Here is a 22,402-nt window from a genome sequence, read left to right on the forward strand (position 1 = left end):
ACGTAACCATACGGAACGGTACATATTAAGACATAAACCTTTCCAAACTTTTCGGCCTAACTTTGACTGATTTGAAAACAGCGATTTCTTACACAAACATCTTATCTAATTTAAATAAATAAATAATCGGAAAAAGGGCATGCCTTTTTCCCAGTTTTTGAACTCTGGGCCACTTGCACCATTCCACCACACACCACACCACATACCTGGAGATAGTTACTAGTACAATTTAACGGTTTAACCGCTTAACCCCGGGCTAGTGTGTCGCCTTAGCTTTATAGTCGTGAATTTCATCAATCATAATCTACTAATTTGTCTACCCCTTGACATTGGATACCTACCTTAGTCAGCCGATGACACAATTCTCCGAAGGTCGCGGCCTTGACGCACGTCGCCTTGAACTTCTCTGGTGAAGGCCCGTGAAGGTCAGACGAGAGGCGCGGCTCCAAATAATAGGGAAAGATTTACTTTCCTCCTAGATCCTATAGGGTGACTGCTATACTTAAATGGCTCCTCTACACGATGGGCCAACCCCGGCCACTCCAAGGGACGCATTTATGGAAAAAAAACTTCATTTGTGGAATTAGGTACGATTGGTTACCAAGGCAACTGTGGAGTACTTGGCGTCGTTACTCAGCTGTGAGTCGGAGGTGACATAATCCCAAGGTCGCCCTTGCGCTCGGTCAACGGTCTTTGTGACCTTCAACTTTACACTACGAGCCGCAATTTGAGGGTGATGCTTCATGTTGCAATGGGATGAGAGTATTGTGATATTTAAATGCAACTTTTTTGAATATTCGTGTAACAAAACGACACAAAAGGGACTTACTAGGATGGACAACATGGACGGTTGAGGAACAGGTTCCACATGTGCTAATGTATAGTTAGTAGTATAAAATAGCATAGGGTCATTGCGTCAGTTCACCGTCCAGTGCCTGTTCCCGTCCACTTGGCGTAGTTGCCACAAAGAATTGTGTATGTAACTGACGCAATGACCCTAGGATGCTACAGAGTGCTGTGCTGCTCTCGGTGTTATTTTACGAGTAAAAGAGCGCTTTTAGGCGGTGGGTGTGGGTGATATCCAGTGTTCAGGTAGTTATGGACACTTCTCCCGTTTAGTTACAGGTTACAGCTGTTTGTTCAACATGAGTCAGGTTTGACATGGTTCCTGCGAGCCGCGCCCCCGGCGGGCATTGCTCTAGGCTCGAGGCCGAGGCCTTGAACTTGTAGGGTGGAAAACGCAGTAGAGTAACAACTACCGAGAAAATCTTCCTTTCAGCTTCATTTTACAGTAATGGAGCTTGGAGCACTGTGCAGATACCCGTGTACTCGTATTTACAGCTGTATAGTGAACGCAGTAGAGTAATCACAATCAGCTGAGCGAATTTTGTAGTAATGTTTTTCAGCCCATTTGCTACGACTTCTTAGGGGGTAAGCCTCTGTAGACCTGGGTAGCTCGCAATAATGTATACTAAAAAAGAAAAAATATATATGTACATACAGCGCAAAGGCAAGGGGTCAACACTCGAGATTAGTCGAGATACATACTCGAGATCGAGAAAAGTCTGTATCATGCTAAGAGTTGTGTTACACCTCAAATAATCAACTCTCAACCTCAAACAGCCTAACTTAATTTGCAGGTAAGTATATATATATGTACATAGGTAGGTATAAAATCAAAATGCATCAATTTTACAAGTTTTGTATCAATTTGTGAGACTTGTGCTACTGTTCACTAATAGTAGTGTTTGGCCTCGTGCCAACAGCTTATCTGATTTAGAGGAAATCGTAATCGGCTCCGTATTAATATTGGTATTATAGTGTGGTAAGGTACCTACCTGTTACTATACATGCTTAACAAGTAGGTATGTAAGTACCTATCTAAGTAAGCAAAAGTCAAGAACTTTGAATTCGTAACGTTACGATAAGATAACATTTAGAAAAATTATAACCTCTCAGGACTCAGAGAATCCTCTGTAGAATATCTTCAGTCATTAACATTAGTCTAACTGGCATATAAATGTGTTTATACTTAGTGGCTGTATTTAATATAGGGTCCTAATAATTGGGCCATCCAGGGTATTCCATGGATTAAGGTTTCTGCCCTTTCTGCGCACCTGTGGCAATATTTGCGCTTTTGAATTCGGAATGTTCTTCTATTTCTGAAATAATTGCACAATATCATGCAAGTCAATACATATAGGTACCTATAGGTAGATAAATAACGTTATACACCTACTCGTAATTAAATAAAACCAACATAATGGTAACAGGTTTAAAAAACTTTTTCAAAGCTCAAAAGTGGAAAATAAAGATTCAGTGATACATTACGTTTACGTTACGCCTGATGCTAAGTAGTTACTGTAGCTGACGGAGTCTTGCAATAGCGGTGTCGCCTCTGTGAATAAAACTGAACTAAGTACCTATCCAACAAAGTTTTTTGACCTAAAACGTTTAAAGAAACCGACCTTTTGCGTCCTCTAGCAATAAGAAAATATCTCCAAATGTCTTGTTTTCAGGTTACGCATCTTTTCCAAGAATTTCTATCCCTAGTATGACTCACTCTAGTTTGTTCCCGAATTTCAGGATGACTCATACTAACTCTCCCTTTCTACACTCTTTCACCTGCATTCACCAACTCATACACAGGCTTCACACATACACCTCCCTTTCTTACTCATGGTGAAATCATATTTCTCTCTCAGTCGCACAATGTCCTGAATATTTAGCACTGTCCTTTTCTTTAATAGGTGAAAGTTGTAGGTCGTCCTTGTCTGGCAAAGTCCTTCAATGACTCATAGGAAGGAATTTAGGTTGAACAGTCGATGTCAAAATATATAAACGATTCAGAACCTTAGTTCGTAGTAATAAGGTGGAATATGAATAGAATGTTTGGCATTACGTATCTTATCATTGAAAAGGTTAAAGTTATCTAATCGAGATGGTGCGCAAAACAAATATTTGATTTGGAATGTAAAGGTTGATTTTTCATAGATTTTTACTTTTCTTGCATAAAAGGACATTATTAGCAGAAAAAATATACCTACATACATATTTTATTATTTTAAGTAAGTTTCCTTTCCTATCAGAGATGTTGAGGATTAGGCTTTAATAGTTTTTCATATTTTTTATGGTATCTATGTTTGCCTGTTTTTAGAATACCTACCTAACTTTTGTATTTATCCAAGTTTTCCTTGAATCTTGTTCAAAAGCCAAAAGTAAGAAGAGCAAAATATTATCAAAAGCTTTCAAAACCCTTAAAACACGAGAATAAACCCAATCATGAACTCAAAGCTCGAAGTAAACATTTTAATATAGGTACATTTGATCAATGATTCCAGAAACTGATTAAATTAAAGTCCAATTGTTGTTATCTCTAATCTTTGACAATTATCGAAAAAACAACAATACAAACATATTCGATTGTATATCGTTTGTTTTGTTCCATTCGAAGAAATCCTCGTTAAGGTATTGGTTCAACAATTCCGTTATCAATAATTCACAGATAAGGCGATTTGTAAAACCCCACGCGCGTGACTCACAAGACAACTCCATTAGAATGTTAACCTTATACAACTCTAATACAGTTCAATTTTCTTTAAATCGATAACTGTATCATGTTGTATCGAAGGGTCACGGATAGGTAGTTGAATTTGAACTTTATGTTTGATAATATTAGGTTTGCATTAGTTTGTATGGTTTGCGGTCTCGTGAGATGTGAATTTTTCTAAGAATTTTCATTCATGGATAAAGTGATTATGGACAGTCGTCATGTGTTCTTGTCCATTCAGTAAGAACTGTCAATGACACGTGACCATGTATATTGTATGTACTCTTATGTATAAACTCTTTATTGTACAAAACACAAATCACAAAGGGTCTAGCCGCAATCCCATAGTGAAACTGCCCCTGGCTGAAATGCATACCTGTCTTAGGCGCGTTTATTTGTCTTATTATAAGATATCGTTTTACCAAATTTCAAGCCTAGAATCCCCTTGGTTCGGCAAAAAAAAATCGTTTTTATTTTTTTGTAGCTAAACTAGTAGTTCTATTGTTTTGAAATTTGGATATTATATGCATCTAATAGAAGTTCATTTTCAAAAAAAAAATCAAGATTGTAACTTGTTTATAAAGGCTTAAAAATATATTATAATTTTGCCGAACCAAGGGGATTCTAGGCTTGAAATTTGGTAAAACGATATCTTATAATAAGACAAATAAACGCGCCTAAGAAAGGTATACATTTCAGCCAGGGGCAGTTTCACTATGGGATTGCGGCTAGACCCTGGTACAGGATAGGCAGTATAATCGGATCTAATTATAAACACTAAGCACACGTTGGCACTAATGTTACGAAATCTAATCTAATCTGTGAAAATAATGAGTTAGTCATTTGTACCTGTACTAATTTGTGTATTTAACGATTGATTACCTATATACAGGGTGATTCAGGAGACGTGAGCAGGACTAACACTGCGCATTTCGTAAATTATATGCAACTGTTTCGTATCAGTATCAGTGAGGTTAACGTAAATTTTCTAGTCTAGTTGAAAAAAAAAGTTATTAATTTATTTACGACATGCATGGTCACCCTAGAATTAGAATAGGTACTAAACTACCGATATTCTGTGTTGTCGATATTGAATGTCATCAATGTCATCACGGTCTGGTTACTTTTGAAAACTCGTATCTCACTCAAGTTTGACAGTTTATTTTCTTCGTAATCAAAATGCTGTCATTACGGTTCAAGAGGTTTTAAGTTTATTAATTAGGTCTTGTAGGGTGACCATGATTGTAGAGAATTAAATTTGCCCTCACCAAAAAGTTAAAAAATAGGAAAAAGTGTGGTTGTTTCACCTTAATACGACGGTGATCGATCAATTATCAGTTACCGAGTGTGCAGGATTAGTCCTGCTCACGACTCATGAATCACCCTGTATAGGATTATTTGCATTCGGTAGGGTAGAAAAGAAGATGTTTCTAATCAATACTATTGAGGACAGAAAAAGAAATAATGAAAGCCAACTGATACGACATGACATTAGGTAATTTAAACTTCCTACTTTCCTGTACCGACTTGTTCGACATCCGCATCAAGCTCCGCATCGATTTTATGCGGATGCGGATTTTGAAAATAATGCGGAAGTTCCGCGGTTGCGGATGCGAATATTCGCAACATCCCTGGTGTAGCGGTAGTTCTAAGTTCTTGATGAATTTCTGATAGCAAGAAGCATCCCAGTAGCTTTCCACCGCTCTTCTCTCCAATTCAGTGGCGTAGCTAGAGGATATGGCGCCCGGGGCAGACACCAAATTTGCGCCCCCCCCCCACCACCAAACGAAACGAAAGGGTAATTTTTTTGCTTATTAAAGTTTTCTTTTAATTTCGACAAATACAGTGTACCTATGGTTTTTTAGTACATCGGTGACTAACAACCTTACGACCCACCTGATGGTAAGCGGTCACCGCATCCTATGGACGTCTACACTCCAGGGTGTTACATGCGCGTTGCCGACCATTTTAAAACCTATAAACTTATTTTTTGGAGATCTCCTTAGACTTAGATACAGCGCGCCTTTGGACTGATTTGAAGGGTCCAAGGTGGCACCCAGGTGCTCCTGTCCAAAGGTGACAGCAGTACTCAATATATGGGATCAGTCTACCCCAGAGTAAAGTATCGCCTCCCTTTATTGAGCACACCGAGTTCTATTTTGGATACGAGCGCAGCCTACCCAGCAAGGTGGCTACGAAATTATTGGACGTCACTGATGGAGATGTCAACACCGAGGCTCCCAATACTCCCTGACATGGGAAGGGTTGTGCCTTGAAAAATGAGGTTTTCTTAGCGGTAAACGCGCAAAATTGAGTCTTGGTGGGATTGAATTGGACTAAATTGTCCCGATCCCACACCGAAACTCTGGATAGAATGCTCTCGATACCTGACACAGGTTTTTCACGACATTCTAGTATCACAGACCGGTAGTGATCCAAGCCTTGACGTTAAAAAAATTTTTTTACATTGCTCACGCTGTGGGCTATTAGAATAGGTATGTATGTTAGCCAACTTTTCGTAGTTTTCGAGTTATGATTTTTATTACTTTTAACTTTTGTTAAGAAATTCCGGGGTGAAGCAATTAATTTATTTAAAAAAACTTGAACTTTTTTAAATGTTACTTTTTAGGGTTCCGTACCCAAAGGGTAAAACGGGACTCTATTACTAAGAGTTCGCTGTCCGTCCGTCCGTCCGTCCGTCTGTCACCAGGCTGTATCTCACGAACCGTGATAGCTAGACAGTTGAAATTTTCACAGATGATGTATTTCTGTTGCCGCTATAACAACAAATACTAAATACAGAATAAAATAAAGATTTAAATGGGGCTCCCATACAACAAACGTGATTTTTGACCAAAGTTAAGCAACGTCGGGAGTGGTCAGTACTTGGATGGGTGACCGTTTCTTTTTTTGTTTTTTTTTTGCATTATGGTACGGAACCCTTCGTGCGCGAGTCCGACATGGCCGGTTTTTGTAACATAATCCTTGACAAACGGCGGCGCAGTTGCTAAATAAAATTAGCATCCTCACTTGGCTGAGTTGGGAAAAAAAGACAAAGTTTTACGTTCAAGCATGTCAAGCTTAGATGTTGCCCTTATCTAAATAAATAAAAAATACAAGCGATTTCAAGGACTTTTGGTTATTTTAGAAACTGCTAGACCCTAAGTTTTTTAAAAGGTCTAAAAAGTGATACTTAATAGTCATAATTTGTCAGAGACGCCGGTCAAATGAACTGAGGTGGAAAGCTTCTAAATTAGTAATTCATTAAAAAATCCACTTTTGTTATTTGTACTATTATTTTATGGGGTCACTTCCCCATCTCTATTTCATGTTATCATTGCAAATACCACGAACAATTATTAGAAGGCATAAAAGCAAAGCAAGGCTTCACCCCGGAATTTCTTAACAAAAGTTAAAAGTCTCTAAAACTACGAAAAATCGGCTTAAGTACATATATTCGTACATGGGGTATATTCTGAAGACCCACGACGAGGACTCAAAAAAAAAAAATTTTTGGGCGTGAAGGTTTGGACCAGCCTGTATACAGTGTGGCTAAACAATAACTGCATTTCCATTGCCAGGTAGGTTTTAGGATTATACTGAGCAACTTTTACTATGAGTCCAACCCCAAAGTCGCGAAACACGGGACACAACACAACTCTGAAGCACTCGGCCCGCTCGCCTTACAAAATGAAAGCATAGCAACTCCCACGGAATATCCCTCTGCTTGATAGAAGTTTCTGGCATAGAGTATTCGCGCTGAGGGATGGTGGGCAGTAGGGCGCTACCGTCGTCTTTCAAGGTCGAGTTCAAAGCAAAAAGAGTACCTAAAAGATCGGCTTTCTCTTTTACGCTGTGGGCCAGAATACCACCCGCATTTCACACTTCACAGTGGTAGTAAATACGACTGACAAAAGTTTCCCTGCTGCCTTTTGTCAAGGCGGAGAGGTAGTCTTTTGCCCATTTTGGCGCCCCCCCTTGGACGGCGCCCGGGGCACGTGCCCCCTCCAACCCCCCCCCCCTAGTTACGCCACTGCTCCAATTGTAAACAAAACCCAACCATTCAACAATACGTGCTTTATTAACATTTTCGGGGAAGTTTCAATTAAAGGTACTTTACCTATTTACGTGGTTTAGTGGTTTATGGCAAGGAATCAAGGATTAACATCAGTTAATAAGATCAAAGTTTCCTTATCCCTAATCAGATTCAAAATAAAAATTCTACGTATGTTTACAAGCTTACCTAAGTCCAGACGTCACAAGGTACGCAAGTGGAATCCAAAGAGTGCGTAACGGAGGTCTCAGACGGAGGATATTGAGGAAACCGGTCGGAAAAACCCGGCAAGTTATGCTAAAACGACGGCAAGTTTATATTCAGTAGGTAATTGTGTGCTTAATGTATAGTTCTTTAAGAACAAATTAAATTACTTTCTAGTTATGAAAATATTTTAATTTGTGTTTTTTCTAGTAGATACGCTACTATTTACACTATTTAGCTCTGGACACTGAAGGCTTAGTAATTTTTTCCTTCGTATATGCCATTTATTTCGGTTTAATGTAGGTACTTATAGCTGGCGACAGTTTGCAATTTATTAAAGTCTTTCACATTAAAATTTACTTGTCTTGAGAATACATTCTCAATAATCCTAATCGGGTGGCAATTGCTCTCGCAAAAATCTGACGCCTATGAGTAGCTAGTCCAATAACTTGAGAATTTGAGAATAAATGCCGGCTTTTAGTTAGGTACCTATAACTAATTCATCTGTCTTGCTTAATAACATTACATGATGATCTGAAGTCCCTCTGTTCTGGTAGAAGGGCCCCAGAAAAGATTTGATTGACGGAGCCACGTAAGACATTGCGAATACTGGCACAATATCCGGAAATAAAATGAATACTAATGCATTGCGTGAAGCTGAGCTGAGGCTACAGCTTCCAGATGCAGGTGAGATATACATTATATTACATTATACAGATATTTCTGAAGGGGTTTTGTAAAATTCAAGGTAACGTCTCTAGATCCAAAATCACCAACTTAGTTACGACGCTGACACAGTTGTTGTGCATCGACTCCAGACACAGTATGTGTGCATAACTGATCAATATTTTCGAGTCGACTATAAGTAGGTACAGCTAATTTGCATTTGCATGTAAACGGGGAAGTACTCGCAATGGAAATTCATTTTCCCACATGAATAATTGAATATTAATGATTTCGAGCTGTTGCTAGTTGCTAGCCGCGCTGTTTAAAGCCTTTATTATGACTCCTCTACACAATGGGCCAGCGCCGGCCACTCCAAGGGACGCAGCCATGCAGTAGAATGAGATAGCAATATCACTTGCTCGTTCTAACGCATAAATGCGTCCCTTGGATTGGCCGGCGTTGGCCCATCGTGTAAAGGAGCCATTACAACGTCGATAATTATGGGGATGGGGTGATAGTCGCTCAAATTATTGTATGAAGTCTCCACTATCTGCCGCGGGAGAACTCTGAGCTTCTATGGACACTTGGGCTTGGCCTGATAGCCTTCAATATGCGTTGCTTGTCGGTTTAAGGCCACCGAAAGAAAGCGAAGTATGTCTTACACTATTTTTACGATTTTATTATAAAAACGATATACAATTCAAATAATATTTAACATCAGTTAGTAACCTACGTCAAATGATAATTTAGTATTTCCCAATATCAGTGCTATCCTATTGTCTTGCTTCGATTCTGACTGAGTTTTTTCAGAAAGGTCAACATTTTTTTAGCAATGACAAGCAACAATGAATTTGGGTTTTACCACTGGTTTAAGTAGGTAAGTGATAAGTAAAATTACTGATCTGTCGACCTGGCTCATTTCAATTGTTTTTTAACTTGCGGGGTAGTTGTCAACCGGAGTTGGGTTTTCACATTCTGTCACAGAATTTTATTTTGGGTTATCTTAAGAGTCAAAGGTTATATAGACGTCTTTTGTTTTGTATTTTTGTTAGTCTTAAGAGCCAACGGGAGTGGTCATTCCTCCATACAAACGTAGTCCTCGTTTTCCTCCGTGGTTTTTGAAGCTAGAGCAATGATTTTTTCAACACAGATTAATATTGTCAATATCTGTGTCGGACCGTTTTGCTTTTTTTGATATTTTTGTTTTTTAAGGCGCTAGAGCCCTTCAAAAATGGCCAAAATGGCCTAATTGACTATGCCGCAATGAGAGGCGTGGTATTCAAAACTGATATCAATTAGCCAAAAAAGCAAAACGGTCCGACATAGATAATTTCATAATCATTCAGATTTCCAAATTTGGTTACGATTGGTTAAGATTTGGAGGAGGAAAAAGAGGACTACGAAACCTCGATTTTTGACATTTTTACGCAGGATTTTTCGCCTCAGCTGCAGTTGTCCCTATCGCACTAATTTTAGGGGCGGGTTCAAGTTTCTAAATACGTACACAGACAGAAAAGTGATGGGCAATAGTCGACATGTAATATCGATAATCTAGTGATGTGAGAAGTTATCCATAAACCATAACAAAGTCGCGATTTGCCTCTTAGTAGGCGAAGTTAGTGAAGTAAGTAATACCTATTGCACTTTTGCCTCAGGGAAAACCGTTTAACACTATTATTTCTTGGTTCATACAAAGCTAAGTAGACGCACTTTTATTTAATAATAATTTTTGATTTCATATCTGTGGTAATAAACGCTTTGAATACATTTTTCTAAACATCATTCCGAATCCAATGAGGTATCACACCTTTGAACTTGTACTATACTGTTGTCCCAAATTGGGGTTTCGTATTTATTCCGACCAAAATCAGGAGCTCCTCAAACATAGGTACCTAAATGTATCCAAATCTGACTCAAAAATAATAATCGGCTGAGAGCATGTCGGGCCATGCTTAGTGTAGAGTTTCGTAGTTACCGTTCTGTCAAAATAGGCCAAACCGGGGCGATAAGTCAGTATCATACGTTTACAAGGGAGGACAGAGCGTTTTACGTATTTTTAGATTTTTACTAAGAACAGAAGATTTTTTGCAATAACTCAAAACCGACTGGAGTCCGGTCATATTCGCTATACAGGGCGTCCCACGGCTATGCCACATGGAGGGAAAGTACCCTAAATATTGTAGATGGAACATTTTACTGAAAGAAGACATTATTTTAATTTAAAAAACAATTTAAACTGCATTCATAGATTTTTTAATAATTACATGGTTGAACTGGGAATCGAACCCGCCGCACGAGAAAAAAAATCACCCTGTAGCTTTATCATACCGATCGAAAGGCTTGATCATGATGACTCAAGAACAAATATTTGTGCTAGGCCACTAGGCCAGTGGCCTATTTTATAAAGCTACTAGTTACAATTTACAAGCGGAAGTCTCTTTCTAACCCTATATGTTAGATAGAGACTTCCGCTTGTAAATTGTAACTTGTAGCTTTATAAAATAGGCCACAGATCGGCCGTTAAACAATTATTTCGCATAAATCATTTTTCTTTCCATGTGTGATGAAAAACATTGAGGGTAAACACAGGAAGTAAGAACATTGTATTTGTAAACTTAAGCCATGTAAATAACTGTCTATAAATTGTATATACAGATGTCAATCACGACGAAAAATTGAACTTAGACCAACTCTGGTCAACGTGGGATTCGAACCCACATCTTTGGATTGCGGTTTACAATTTATGACGTATTAAAAAAAACTACTTACTAGATCTCGTTCAAAACAATTTTCGGTGGAGGTTTGCATGGTAATGTACATCATATTTTTTTTTAGCTTTATTATTCTCTTATTTTAGAAGTTACAGAGGGAGACACGCATTTTACCACTTTGGAAGTGTCTCGCGCAAACTATTCAGTTTAGAAACAAATGATATTAGAAACCTCAATATCATTTTTGAAGACCTATCCATAGATACCCCACACGTATGGGTTTGATGAAAACAAAGTTTAGAGTTTCAGTTCTAAGTATGGGTAACCCCAAAATTAACTGTTTTTTTCTATTTTTGTATGAAAATCTTAAAGCGGTTCACAGAATACATCTACTTACCAAGTTTCTACAGTATAGTTCTTATAGTTTCGTAAAAAAGTGGCTGTGACATACGGACGGACAGACAGACAGACAGACATGACGAATCCATAAGGGTTCCGTTTTTTGCCATTTGGCTATGAAACCCTATTTAAAAAGGAAAATCAATATATTTATTACAAATGTATTAACATACTAATATTAAATAAAAAAAGCGGCCAAGTGCGAGTCGGACTCGCCCATGAAGGGTTCCGTAACAGCAAGTAACATAATAAAATTGCGGTTTACGGTTTATGACGTATTAAAAAAAAACTACTTACCAAATCTTGTTCAAACCAATTTTCGGTGGAAGTTTGTATGGTAATGTACATCATATATTTTTTTTAGTTTTATCATACTCTTATTTTAGAAGTTACAGGGGGGGGGGACACACATTTTACCACTTTGGAAGTGTCTCTCGCGCAAACTATTCAGTTTAGAAGAAAATGATATTAGAAGCCTCAATATCATTTTTGAAGACCTATCCATAGATACCCCACACGTATGGGTATGATGAAAAAAAAATTTTTGAGTTTCAGTTCTATGTATGGGGAACCCTAAAAATTTATTGTTTTTTTTCTATTTTTGTATGAAAATCTTAATGCGGTTCACAGAATACATCTACTTACCAAGTTTCAACAGTATAGTGCTTATAGTTTCGGAACAAAGTGGCTGTGACATACGGACGGACAGACAGACAGACAGACAGACAGACAGACAGACAGACAGACAGACATGACGAATCTATAAGGGTTCCGTTTTTTGCCATTTGGCTACGGAACCCTAAAAACGTGTCTCTATTGACTCTCTCAGACTCTCAGACCTCCGTTATCCACAATGTATTATTTTAGTATGTACCGATCTTCCGTACATTCCGTTTTATTTAGTGCAATAATGTTTACTAAATATATGTATTTTTACAGGTTTTTGATAGTGAAAAACCCCGGCCTTCACCAACCACGCCAGCTCCACCTTCAGAAAATGAAGAAATGCAGGTCGGCATAAACGATTTGAACGACATATTCGACACGCCTCTAAAAATAAAACTGAAGTTTTATTCTGTGCAATTATTATAAGTTATACTAAATAAATTTATTTTTACAGGTTTATGAGAGTGAAATACCCCGGCCTTCACCAACAACGCCAGCTTCACCTTCAGAAGATGAAGAAATGCAGGTCGACATAAGCGATTTGAACGATATATTCGACACGCCAAGAAAAATAAAACTGAAAAAGAGAGTAGCATCTCTTGAAAAACGACACAAATATGTAGCCAAAAAGCTAAAATTTTTACATAAAGCGAATGCTAAACTCAAAATACAAAACACGTCGCTACGAGGTATAATTAAACATTTAAAAGAAAATAAATACATAAACGAGCAGATTGAGTCTGTCTTAAATGCCGATGTAGCAGAACTTATTCGACTCCAGGTGAAGAAAAATAAAAAGACATCAAGAAGGCGACCATCTTATTCCCCTGCTCTCCGAAAGTTCGCTATGACATTAAATTTTTATTCACCTGCAGCTTATAAATATGTACGGAGAAAATTTGATTGCTGTTGTTAAGGATTGTAGTCTTAAAATAATTTCGCCTGGCAACATTATCGTTCAAACTTTAAAAAAAAAACTATACTTCCTCCCCTTCTCGTATCGCGAATGTAACATGTCGGGCGCATCTCGCTGCGCTAATTATTATTTTCGAATATTATCGTCTCGGTTCATTTAAAAGATTCAATTTCGTCTGTAAACTGTGTGTACTCATTGTGGAAGGCTAATCAGTTGAAGAAGCACTGCTCCTGCTCCGTTTCGGTGTCCACGCTGGTCCAGGTAACTCGGATTCGAGGTAAGTCTAGACGAGCCGAAGGTCTGAGAAGCCTGCGCCAGCCTCCACCGAGAGCTGCACCGTCATCTACAGCTCAGCAAGGTGAGTGCTTTTACCAATTGACCTAGCCTGTCCTAAGTTCCACGGTATATCGTTTCGTATCTCGTCTCGTAACTCGTTTGAATACAGTCCACATAATTTTTAAATATCGAAGTAAAATAATCCCCTTAACATTTTTTGGTCCTTCGAGCCGGATAACTTGTAAGGTGACCGTGGTTATTTTCGCTTTAAATATCAATTTTCATCAATAAATTGTTCATTGTAAAATCATAAAAACATTGGAGGGTAAGATTGAAACGCTTGGCTTGGGCGTTTTTCCGTTAGTTAAACTATCGAGCGTTTAGTTCATAGACTAAAATTGTGTGTCGAATTAATTACGTTTCTGAACGCAACTTTTAGCTGTCATTTTTGACAAGTTGTCAATTGAAAATCATAACCTATCATTGTTATCGAATCAAATAGTTTTGTTGTTGTTTTAGTGATTCAGTATACATATTTTTACAAAATAAACATGACACTTGGTGGGGATTCGTCCGAAAGTTTCGACAAGAGCCGTGTAGGTCGGGATTATGCGTTCGTGCGGATGGAGTATATAAAGAGTTCCGATCTGCAAGGTTATTGTTCACAAGATGTAATTAAACTTGAAAGTGAATTTCATGCCTTTCAAATTGAATTGCTTTCGGCGATTCCAGCTGGTGATAGGTCAAGTGAATTAGAAATATCATCACAGTTCGAACAAATGGTAAAATCCATAAAAATACGTTTAGCGGAAATAAAACCTGAAGTGTTAAATAAAAGTGACAGTTGCGGTTCAAGTTCGAGTGTTAAATTACCTAAAATTAATATAGTTCCTTTCGATTCGAAAATTGAGAATTGGGTGTCGTTCATCCAGATCTTTGACTCGCTTATTCACAGTAAAAATATCCCGGCAGTAGAAAAACTGCACTATTTGTTGTCGAGTGTTACCGGCCATGCTTTCGACTTAATTAAAAATTACCCATTATGTGATGAAAATTATTTAATGGCCTATAACACACTAAAATTACATTTTGAGAAAAAAAGGGTGATTGCCAGTATATTTTATGAAAAAATATTAAATTGTGAGGCGGCGAAGTCCAAGACTGCATCGGAATTAGTTAGAGTTTGTCGAACCTTTAAGGAAAACTTAGAAATTTTATCAAAGTATCAATTGCCTGACAGGAACTTTATGTTATTCCATGCACTTTGGTCAAAATTAGATGTTAGTAGTAAGGAAGCTTTTGAGTTGCAACTTGAATCAAACACAGAAATTCCCAGTTATGAGGAATTAATTTCGTTTATTGAAAAGCGGAGCCAGGCATTAGAGAACAGCGTTGGTAAGTCGTTAACATTATCTAGTAAACCAGTGTATAGTAAGCCAGTGTCGAATAAGGCTAAGCCTGCTCTCCTTGTGCCGCCAGTGAGCAACTGTGCTATGTGTTCCGCACCGGGGCACAAATTGGATAACTGTACTAAATTTTTGGAACTGCAGCCATTGGAAAGGTTTGCTCAGGTTAAGGAGAGGAGACTTTGCATACTTTGTTGTAGGCCATCACACTCGGTTAAAAATTGTAAATCATCGGTGACTTGTGGCATCTGCAAGCGCAGACACCACACATTATTGCATTTCGAAAAGGATAAGGAGTTGGAACCAACAGCTCCACCGACCCAAGTGGCATTGGCTGTGCATAATGCAAATGCACCAAGTTTGTTCTCGACAGCTATCGTGCTGATAAAAAATAAATTTAATAATTTTGTACCAATTCGAATATTGATGGATAATGCTTCGGCTTGTAACTTTGTAACATTGAAGTGCGCTAAAAAACTTGGAATACCAATTAGAAATAATTCACCAACGGTGAACGGTGTTGGTCTGTCATCGACTGACACTTTTGGAATTGTCGATTGTGAGATAGTTCCTTCGAATGGGGACTCCTCATGCAAATTTTCGTTTGAAGCGTTCGTGCTTCCCAAGATCTGCCATGATATGCCACCAGAACCACTGAATGTGTCTTCTTGGAGGCATCTGAAGGATTTAGATCTTGCTGATCCGTCTTTCCACAAATCTGGACCAATAGACATGTTGGTTAACGTCAACCTTTTCGCTGCTGCACTACAATCTGGCGTTGTCAAGGGCAACGCAGATGAGCCCATAGCTGTCCGCACTGTTTTCGGCTGGTTGGTAATGGGTGAGTGCCCTATAAACGTTAACACTTCTCGTTCTCGTTGTCATAAAGGTTCAGAAGGTGATACTCAGAGGTGCTATCTCGTGTCGAGTCTATCATTAGACAATAATATCAAGCGCTTCTGGGAACTGGAAAGTGTAGATCCTCCCAAAAATATCGTTTTGTCGAAATCAGAAATGTCGTGTGAAAACCAAATGGAAACTTCATATTGTCGCACTCCCGAGGGTAGGATGGTAGTACCATTAACTTATGTCGACCCTCAGGATAAACCCAGGTTTTCAAATTCTCGTGAGATAGCTCTCAAGCGTCTCTTAAATTTAGAGAGGAAATTCAAATTGAATCCTCAGTTTCGGACAGCTTATGTCAATTTCATGGACGACTACCTTCGTTGTGGTCACATGGTGGAAGTTGATCCTCCCTTGTCGTTTAAAGGTCAACTTCACAATGTCGGAAACGTCCATGATTTATCGTTATCGTTAAAAATTCTCGGTTTGTCGTGGCTTCCCAAGGAAGATACTTTCACATTCAAGACCTCCTTGAATGATTGTCGTTGTACGAAGCGATCGATCCTCTCGGACATCGCTCGTATTTTTGATCCTCTGGGTCTATTATCGCCTGTCGTGTTTTTCGCAAAATATTTAATTCAACTTCTATGGGTTTCTGGTGTCGATTGGGACAGCGAGGTTCCTATCGCTATCGCTCAAGAATGGCGTAAATTCAAATCGCAATTGGCGGAAATGAGCTCGTTGTCCATTCCCCGTAGAATGGTTGTATCTTTCGTATCGTTACAGCTTCACGGGTACTGTGACGCCTCGGAGAAGGGTTACTGTGCTGTCATTTATTGTCGTGTCGTTCAAAATGACGGATCCGTTGTCGTGCGTCTTTGTTGCGCTAAAACGAAGGTGGCCCCACTTCGTAAATGTTCTATCCCGAGATGTGAGCTGTTAGCTGCTGTCTTGTTGTCGGATTTGATTGTCTCGTTTACAGAAGCTCTAAAAGATTTTCACACTTTTGATGATATCCACGCTTGGTCAGATTCTACTGTCGCGCTGACTTGGATTCGTTCGTGTCCATCAAAGTGGAAAACTTTTGTGGCGAATAGGGTTGCGCACATACAAGAGAACGTCCCCCCTGAAAATTGGCACCACGTGTCTGGTTCGGATAATCCAGCGGATTGCGGCTCCCGCGGTTTGTTACCTGCTGATTTAATCCAGAATACGCTATGGTGGGCGGGGCCTACTTGGCTGTCTAATCCTCAAGAATCTTGGCCGCAATCTGAGATCCTTTCAGATCAAGCTGCTTCGAACGAGCAAAAAATCTATAGTTTGTTCACAGACTCTAATATATCATTGATTGACAACATCTTGAGCAGATTCTCGTCTTTACAACGCATATTGCGTATTTTCGCTTATTGTTTTCGGTTCATGCATAACTTGCAAAAATCATCGTCGAAAATCACAGATCCGAACCTGTCGTCTGAAGAAATTACGAAAGTTCTTCACTTTCTCGTGAAACATGTCCAGGAGCGAGCTTTCGCTTCAGAATTGCGGTATTTGTTGACAGATAAGTCACCCCACTCTCTATCGAAGCCCATGCGGAAATTGGCGCCGTTTGTGGATGAGCGTGGAATGCTAAGGGTGGGCGGTCGCCTTTCTAAAGGAGACCTGTCGTTCGATGTGAAACATCCACTATTATTGCCTCGTGATCATAGGTTGACTACGTTGATCATTGAGGATTACCATCACCGGTTTATGCACCCTGGATTGCAAACGTTGCAAAATTTATTAGCCCAAGAATTCTGGGTTCTATCGGCAAGAAGGGCTATAAATTCGGTTATTTCATCTTGTATGAAATGTTTTCGCGCTCGGCCTAAAGTGGCATCTCCTCCAATAATGGGCAACTTACCATCGTTTCGAATTAATCAAATTAAACCATTTTCGTCAGCGGCAGTAGATTACGCTGGTCCCTTTGATACTTGTTTGGCCCGGGGCCGTGGTCTACGCACATTTAAATCGTATATTTGCGTTTTCGTATGCACTGCCACCAAAGCAGTACATCTTGAGCTGGCCTCAGAGCTCACCACAGAGGCATATCTCGCAGCTCTGCGCCGTTTCATTTCGCGCCGCGGCCGGTGCTCTAGGCTGATCTCGGATCAGGGTAGAAACTTTATTGGCGCATCCAATATGCTCCAAGAAGTCATGGCCAAGGCTTCACGTGCAGAACAAATAAATTTCGTTTTTAACCCGCCCGGCAGCCCACATTTCTCGGGGTTAGCCGAGGCTGGTGTAAAGTCAGTAAAGACACATCTCGCTCGCGTCGTGGGCTCTCAGCGCCTTACATTTGAGGAATTCTATACCATTTTGACCCAAATTGAGGCGATGCTGAACTCACGGCCTTTGTCCCCTGTCAGCTCGGACCCAAACGACCTGTCAGTTTTGACCCCCGGACATTTCCTTACTTTGGAGCCGCTCACCATATTGCCTGAAAGCAACATGGTAGATGCAAAATTAGGTCCACTTCAGAGATGGAAATTATTACAAAAGATCCATCAAGATTTCTGGCGCAAGTGGCACCTCGAATATCTGCACACACTGCAGCAGCGCCACAAATGGTTCGATGGTCAGAAAAACATTGTCGTCGGGACGCTCGTGCTCATTGTCAATGAGCAACGTAGCCCCATGAAATGGAAAATTGGCCGGGTGGTACAAGTCCATCCAGGAAGTGACGGGATTTGTCGTGTTGTCACAGTTCGCACAGAATCGGGCGAACTTAAACGTCCGATAGTTAAACTGTGTCCCTTACCTTTGCAAAACTAGTGTTAATTCACTATCTTAATATAGTCATAAGTATTAATTTTATCGTAGATTTAGATTAAAGTAAAAAATATATAGTAATAGGAAAATAAACCCTGAGCCATGTCGATTCTACTTTATCCTCAGTTGACAATAACAGTACAAACTTGTGGAAAATACGTTGTATTTTGGTGGGCGGAAAATGTTAAGGATTGTAGTCTTAAAATAATTTCGCCTGGCAACATTATCGTTCAAACTTTAAAAAAAAAACTATACTTCCTCCCCTTCTCGTATCGCGAATGTAACATGTCGGGCGCATCTCGCTGCGCTAATTATTATTTTCGAATATTATCGTCTCGGTTCATTTAAAAGATTCAATTTCGTCTGTAAACTGTGTGTACTCATTGTGGAAGGCTAATCAGTTGAAGAAGCACTGCTCCTGCTCCGTTTCGGTGTCCACGCTGGTCCAGGTAACTCGGATTCGAGGTAAGTCTAGACGAGCCGAAGGTCTGAGAAGCCTGCGCCAGCCTCCACCGAGAGCTGCACCGTCATCTACAGCTCAGCAAGGTGAGTGCTTTTACCAATTGACCTAGCCTGTCCTAAGTTCCACGGTATATCGTTTCGTATCTCGTCTCGTAACTCGTTTGAATACAGTCCACATAATTTTTAAATATCGAAGTAAAATAATCCCCTTAACAGCTGTCTTCCTCATCCAAGAACTTTAACGAAATGGTAAGTCAAGCAATAATGATAATGATTTATAAGTGATGAATTTAATATGAACTGGAAGTGTAAATACTTTATTTCATAAAGCAATTACAATTAATATAAACAAAAAATTATAAACTAAAATTAAAAACTATACTTTTAGTTAATATTTATGTAATTTGATTTTAATATTTGTTACAGGTATAGCGTCATTAACGGCGAGCCAGGATTTACGCAGGAGTCATTTGACATGCTTAAACTCAAGAGAGACAGTCTATCGGAGAACATTGAATGTTGCCTCATTTTTGATGAAATTAACATTCGTCAGGCGAAATTATGGAAGGGGGAAAGAAATGTCGGTCATGTTAGCTAGGGTTCTAAGTGACAAAAAAAGGTCGAACCTTTTTTTTCTTGATTAAAGCATGAAACTTGGCACAGTTTTTCCTTATATCAAACCAAGCCGATTTCGATCGGTAGCCCGAAGGAGCCCCCCCTCTGGGGCCGGAGAGGGGGGGGTCAAAGTACCGCTCGCCCGGCTTCATTCTTAAAATTCTAACAGGCCCCGTTTAGCTAATAGGTCATATTTGGTATCAATTTCGGATAAATCAATAACGTAGAATTCATTTCTGGTATAAAAAAATAGCAATTTGTAGAAAAAAATAAAAAAAAACTCAAAATATCTAATTTTTCAAGTTTAATTTTTGTTTCTTATTTATTGTCAGAATTAAACCGCCTGGTTTTTCTACATTGAAAAAATATGATGATAAAGCCTATTTAATGCAGATTTTAAAAACATAACTTTTACATATCTTCATTAAGAGGAAATTGCATAAAAAAAATCTTATATCGTCTCGCGCCGGTGAATATCTTTTTACCGACATCGGAATCGATATAGACAACATCCGAAGTACACACTCTGGAGACCGATTAAAAGTATTGTTTATTGTTGTAGATAGATAAAGATAGAAAAGCGTACAAATATTTTCTTATGTGTCGTTCAGTGAAAAAAGGGACCTTGGAAAAAATTATCACAGAGCCTCGCGTTTGTATAGAAGCATACTCGTAGGTATTTAGTTAGTGCCAACCACTCCATGGACTCCATGGTCGCTGTTCTCAATAGGGGATATTACTGCAATGTTCTGCCGCCAAAGTGCAGCACTACCGACTCTAGTAAATTCATAAACTAACTTATACATACTGTACCTTAAACTGTTTTTGACAAGTTTTCACAGACAATAAAATATGACATTGATGCATCAAGGCGGTTTGTTAACCAGGGCCTATCGGTAAAAGCGAAAATCGAAATTAAGTTATCTGCCTCTTTATCGAATATGCAAGAGTGATAGAGGGATTAGACAACGAAACTTCGATTTTCTTGTTTCGCGGCAGACCCCCAGATTGTTAGTGATTGACAGATAGTGGTAGTGGCGCTACCTACGCAGAGTTTTGCGTAATATTCCCTATTAATAAGAAGTAAACTATAAGTATTATTTAATCTGCTTACTTATTACATTATACCACACTTTAATGTTGCGTCTTGTGTATTAATGCAATTCCTTCCCCCGACACATGAATGGATACATTTCATAATTCACGTATATATGTCAGTTTCAACCATATTCTGGCCACAGCAGGGTTGTCAGAACAGTTTGGAAACAGTCATCTGCTCCTTGCTCCCATTCCCAAGAAGACGGACTGAGCAAGTTTGACGACGAACTAATGTCTGATCCCAAACATCAACCACACGGTACACTGCGCGTAATGAGGCATTTATACGGCTCCCTTTTGAACAGGTATAACATTATACAACTCTTCATTTCAATATCCCGGTGTAACTTGTCTTCTTCAATATTGCACTTATTACCGAACATATAATACCTCATTTTAGTATTTTAGGGGAATGCTTTTAGCCACCGCTATTGCTCCATCTTGTAAGAGCTTGGATCCTTGTAGTAGCATGGCTGAACTCTGAACAGGTTCCATGTTTCGAACTCACTTTTTCTACCCTTTCAGCTGAATGCTCGAAACAGGGGTAAGACTTCAACTCTTTTAGGGTAAATAAAAGAGTTTAGTTAAGTAGCTTACAGAATAGATAATTTTATTGGCTTAAAAATAGAATTCCCTGGCCTATTGTGGATGCAATGGAGTGACATGTGATATAATTGAGTTTTCCACTGTGTCAACGTGAGCCCACAAATCCTGTAGTTGGGGAAATATTCGTACGCATGAATCTAGTCTAGCTGCTATAACTACATCGTCTATGTCTACTGTGCTTATTAATACCTTGCAATGACTGTTTTACAGCATCTGCAACTAGGGCCATCATATGAAATGAATCGGACTCTTCATGGTTCTTGGAGTATTCGGAACCTCACGAGGAACATCACTTATAACATGTTTCTCTACACAATTTCGCGATGGCATAAATAAGGACTTATAACTCTTCGAAGTTTTGTCAACACAGGGTCTCAAAATGATTTACCTAGTGCTAAAGAAATGAGTTTCACTAAAATATCAGTGGTTATAAGTGAAGCTTATCATCATGGTAAATTTAACTCTTATTTCTATCGGGCTCTGAAACACCAGGAGTCTTACTCGTATTCCAAGCATTCTCTCGATCGACCTTGTAATACTGTAAGCTCAATAAGACTTGTGATAATAAGACTAGATGATATATATATATATGATAATATGTATTTGATAAATACACTCAAAACATCCATAGGTAATTCAGGAACAAGCTTTCACGATAAACACAAATATATGCCTTCTAGGATTTGAACCGGGTTCCCCATTTAATATATGGTGTATAAAAGTGAGATCTAAGCATAGACCCTTTTTAGCTTGGCCGATACAAGGATTCAAGCTCCTACAGGATAGAGCAATATCAGTAAATTTAATAAATAACATTCGCCAAAAGTTTATTATAACTTCATATGATGATATGTGAAATAGCCTTGTAAAGTGAATACCTTACTGATAAAGCCGTTGCTAAATAATAATAAAAATGCCTGAAATAATTCTTTACTTGAACAGACTATTGAAACAGAAGCAGCCTTATCAGGATAGAATTATATGTTTGGGGCTTGGGGGTCAGACGTTAGTTCCTCTTTAAACTTGCTCAGTCTGTCTTCTTGGGAATGGAAGCAAGGAGCAGATGACTGTTTCCAAACTGTTCTGACAACCCTGCTGTGGCCAGAATATGGTTGAAACTGA

General features: G+C 39.0%; 2 protein-coding genes across 2 annotated transcripts in view; one reads left to right on the forward strand and one right to left on the reverse strand.

The window, feature by feature from the left end:
- LOC134679554 (electron transfer flavoprotein beta subunit lysine methyltransferase-like) overlaps positions 1–22,402 on the reverse strand; it is a 61,582-nt gene that overhangs the window by 3,923 nt on the left and 35,257 nt on the right. The gene's annotated exons all lie outside the window — the stretch shown is intronic.
- Positions 13,801–18,502, forward strand: LOC134672109 (uncharacterized). Its single transcript, XM_063530026.1, has 2 exons — positions 13,801–14,224; positions 14,683–18,502. The coding sequence occupies exon 2, from the start codon at positions 14,690–14,692 to the stop codon at positions 18,500–18,502; it is 3,813 nt and encodes a 1,270-aa protein (XP_063386096.1). The 5' UTR covers positions 13,801–14,224; positions 14,683–14,689.

This window comes from Cydia fagiglandana, chromosome 2 (genome assembly GCF_963556715.1).
Source record: "Cydia fagiglandana chromosome 2, ilCydFagi1.1, whole genome shotgun sequence".
Lineage (NCBI taxonomy): Eukaryota > Metazoa > Arthropoda > Insecta > Lepidoptera > Tortricidae > Cydia > Cydia fagiglandana.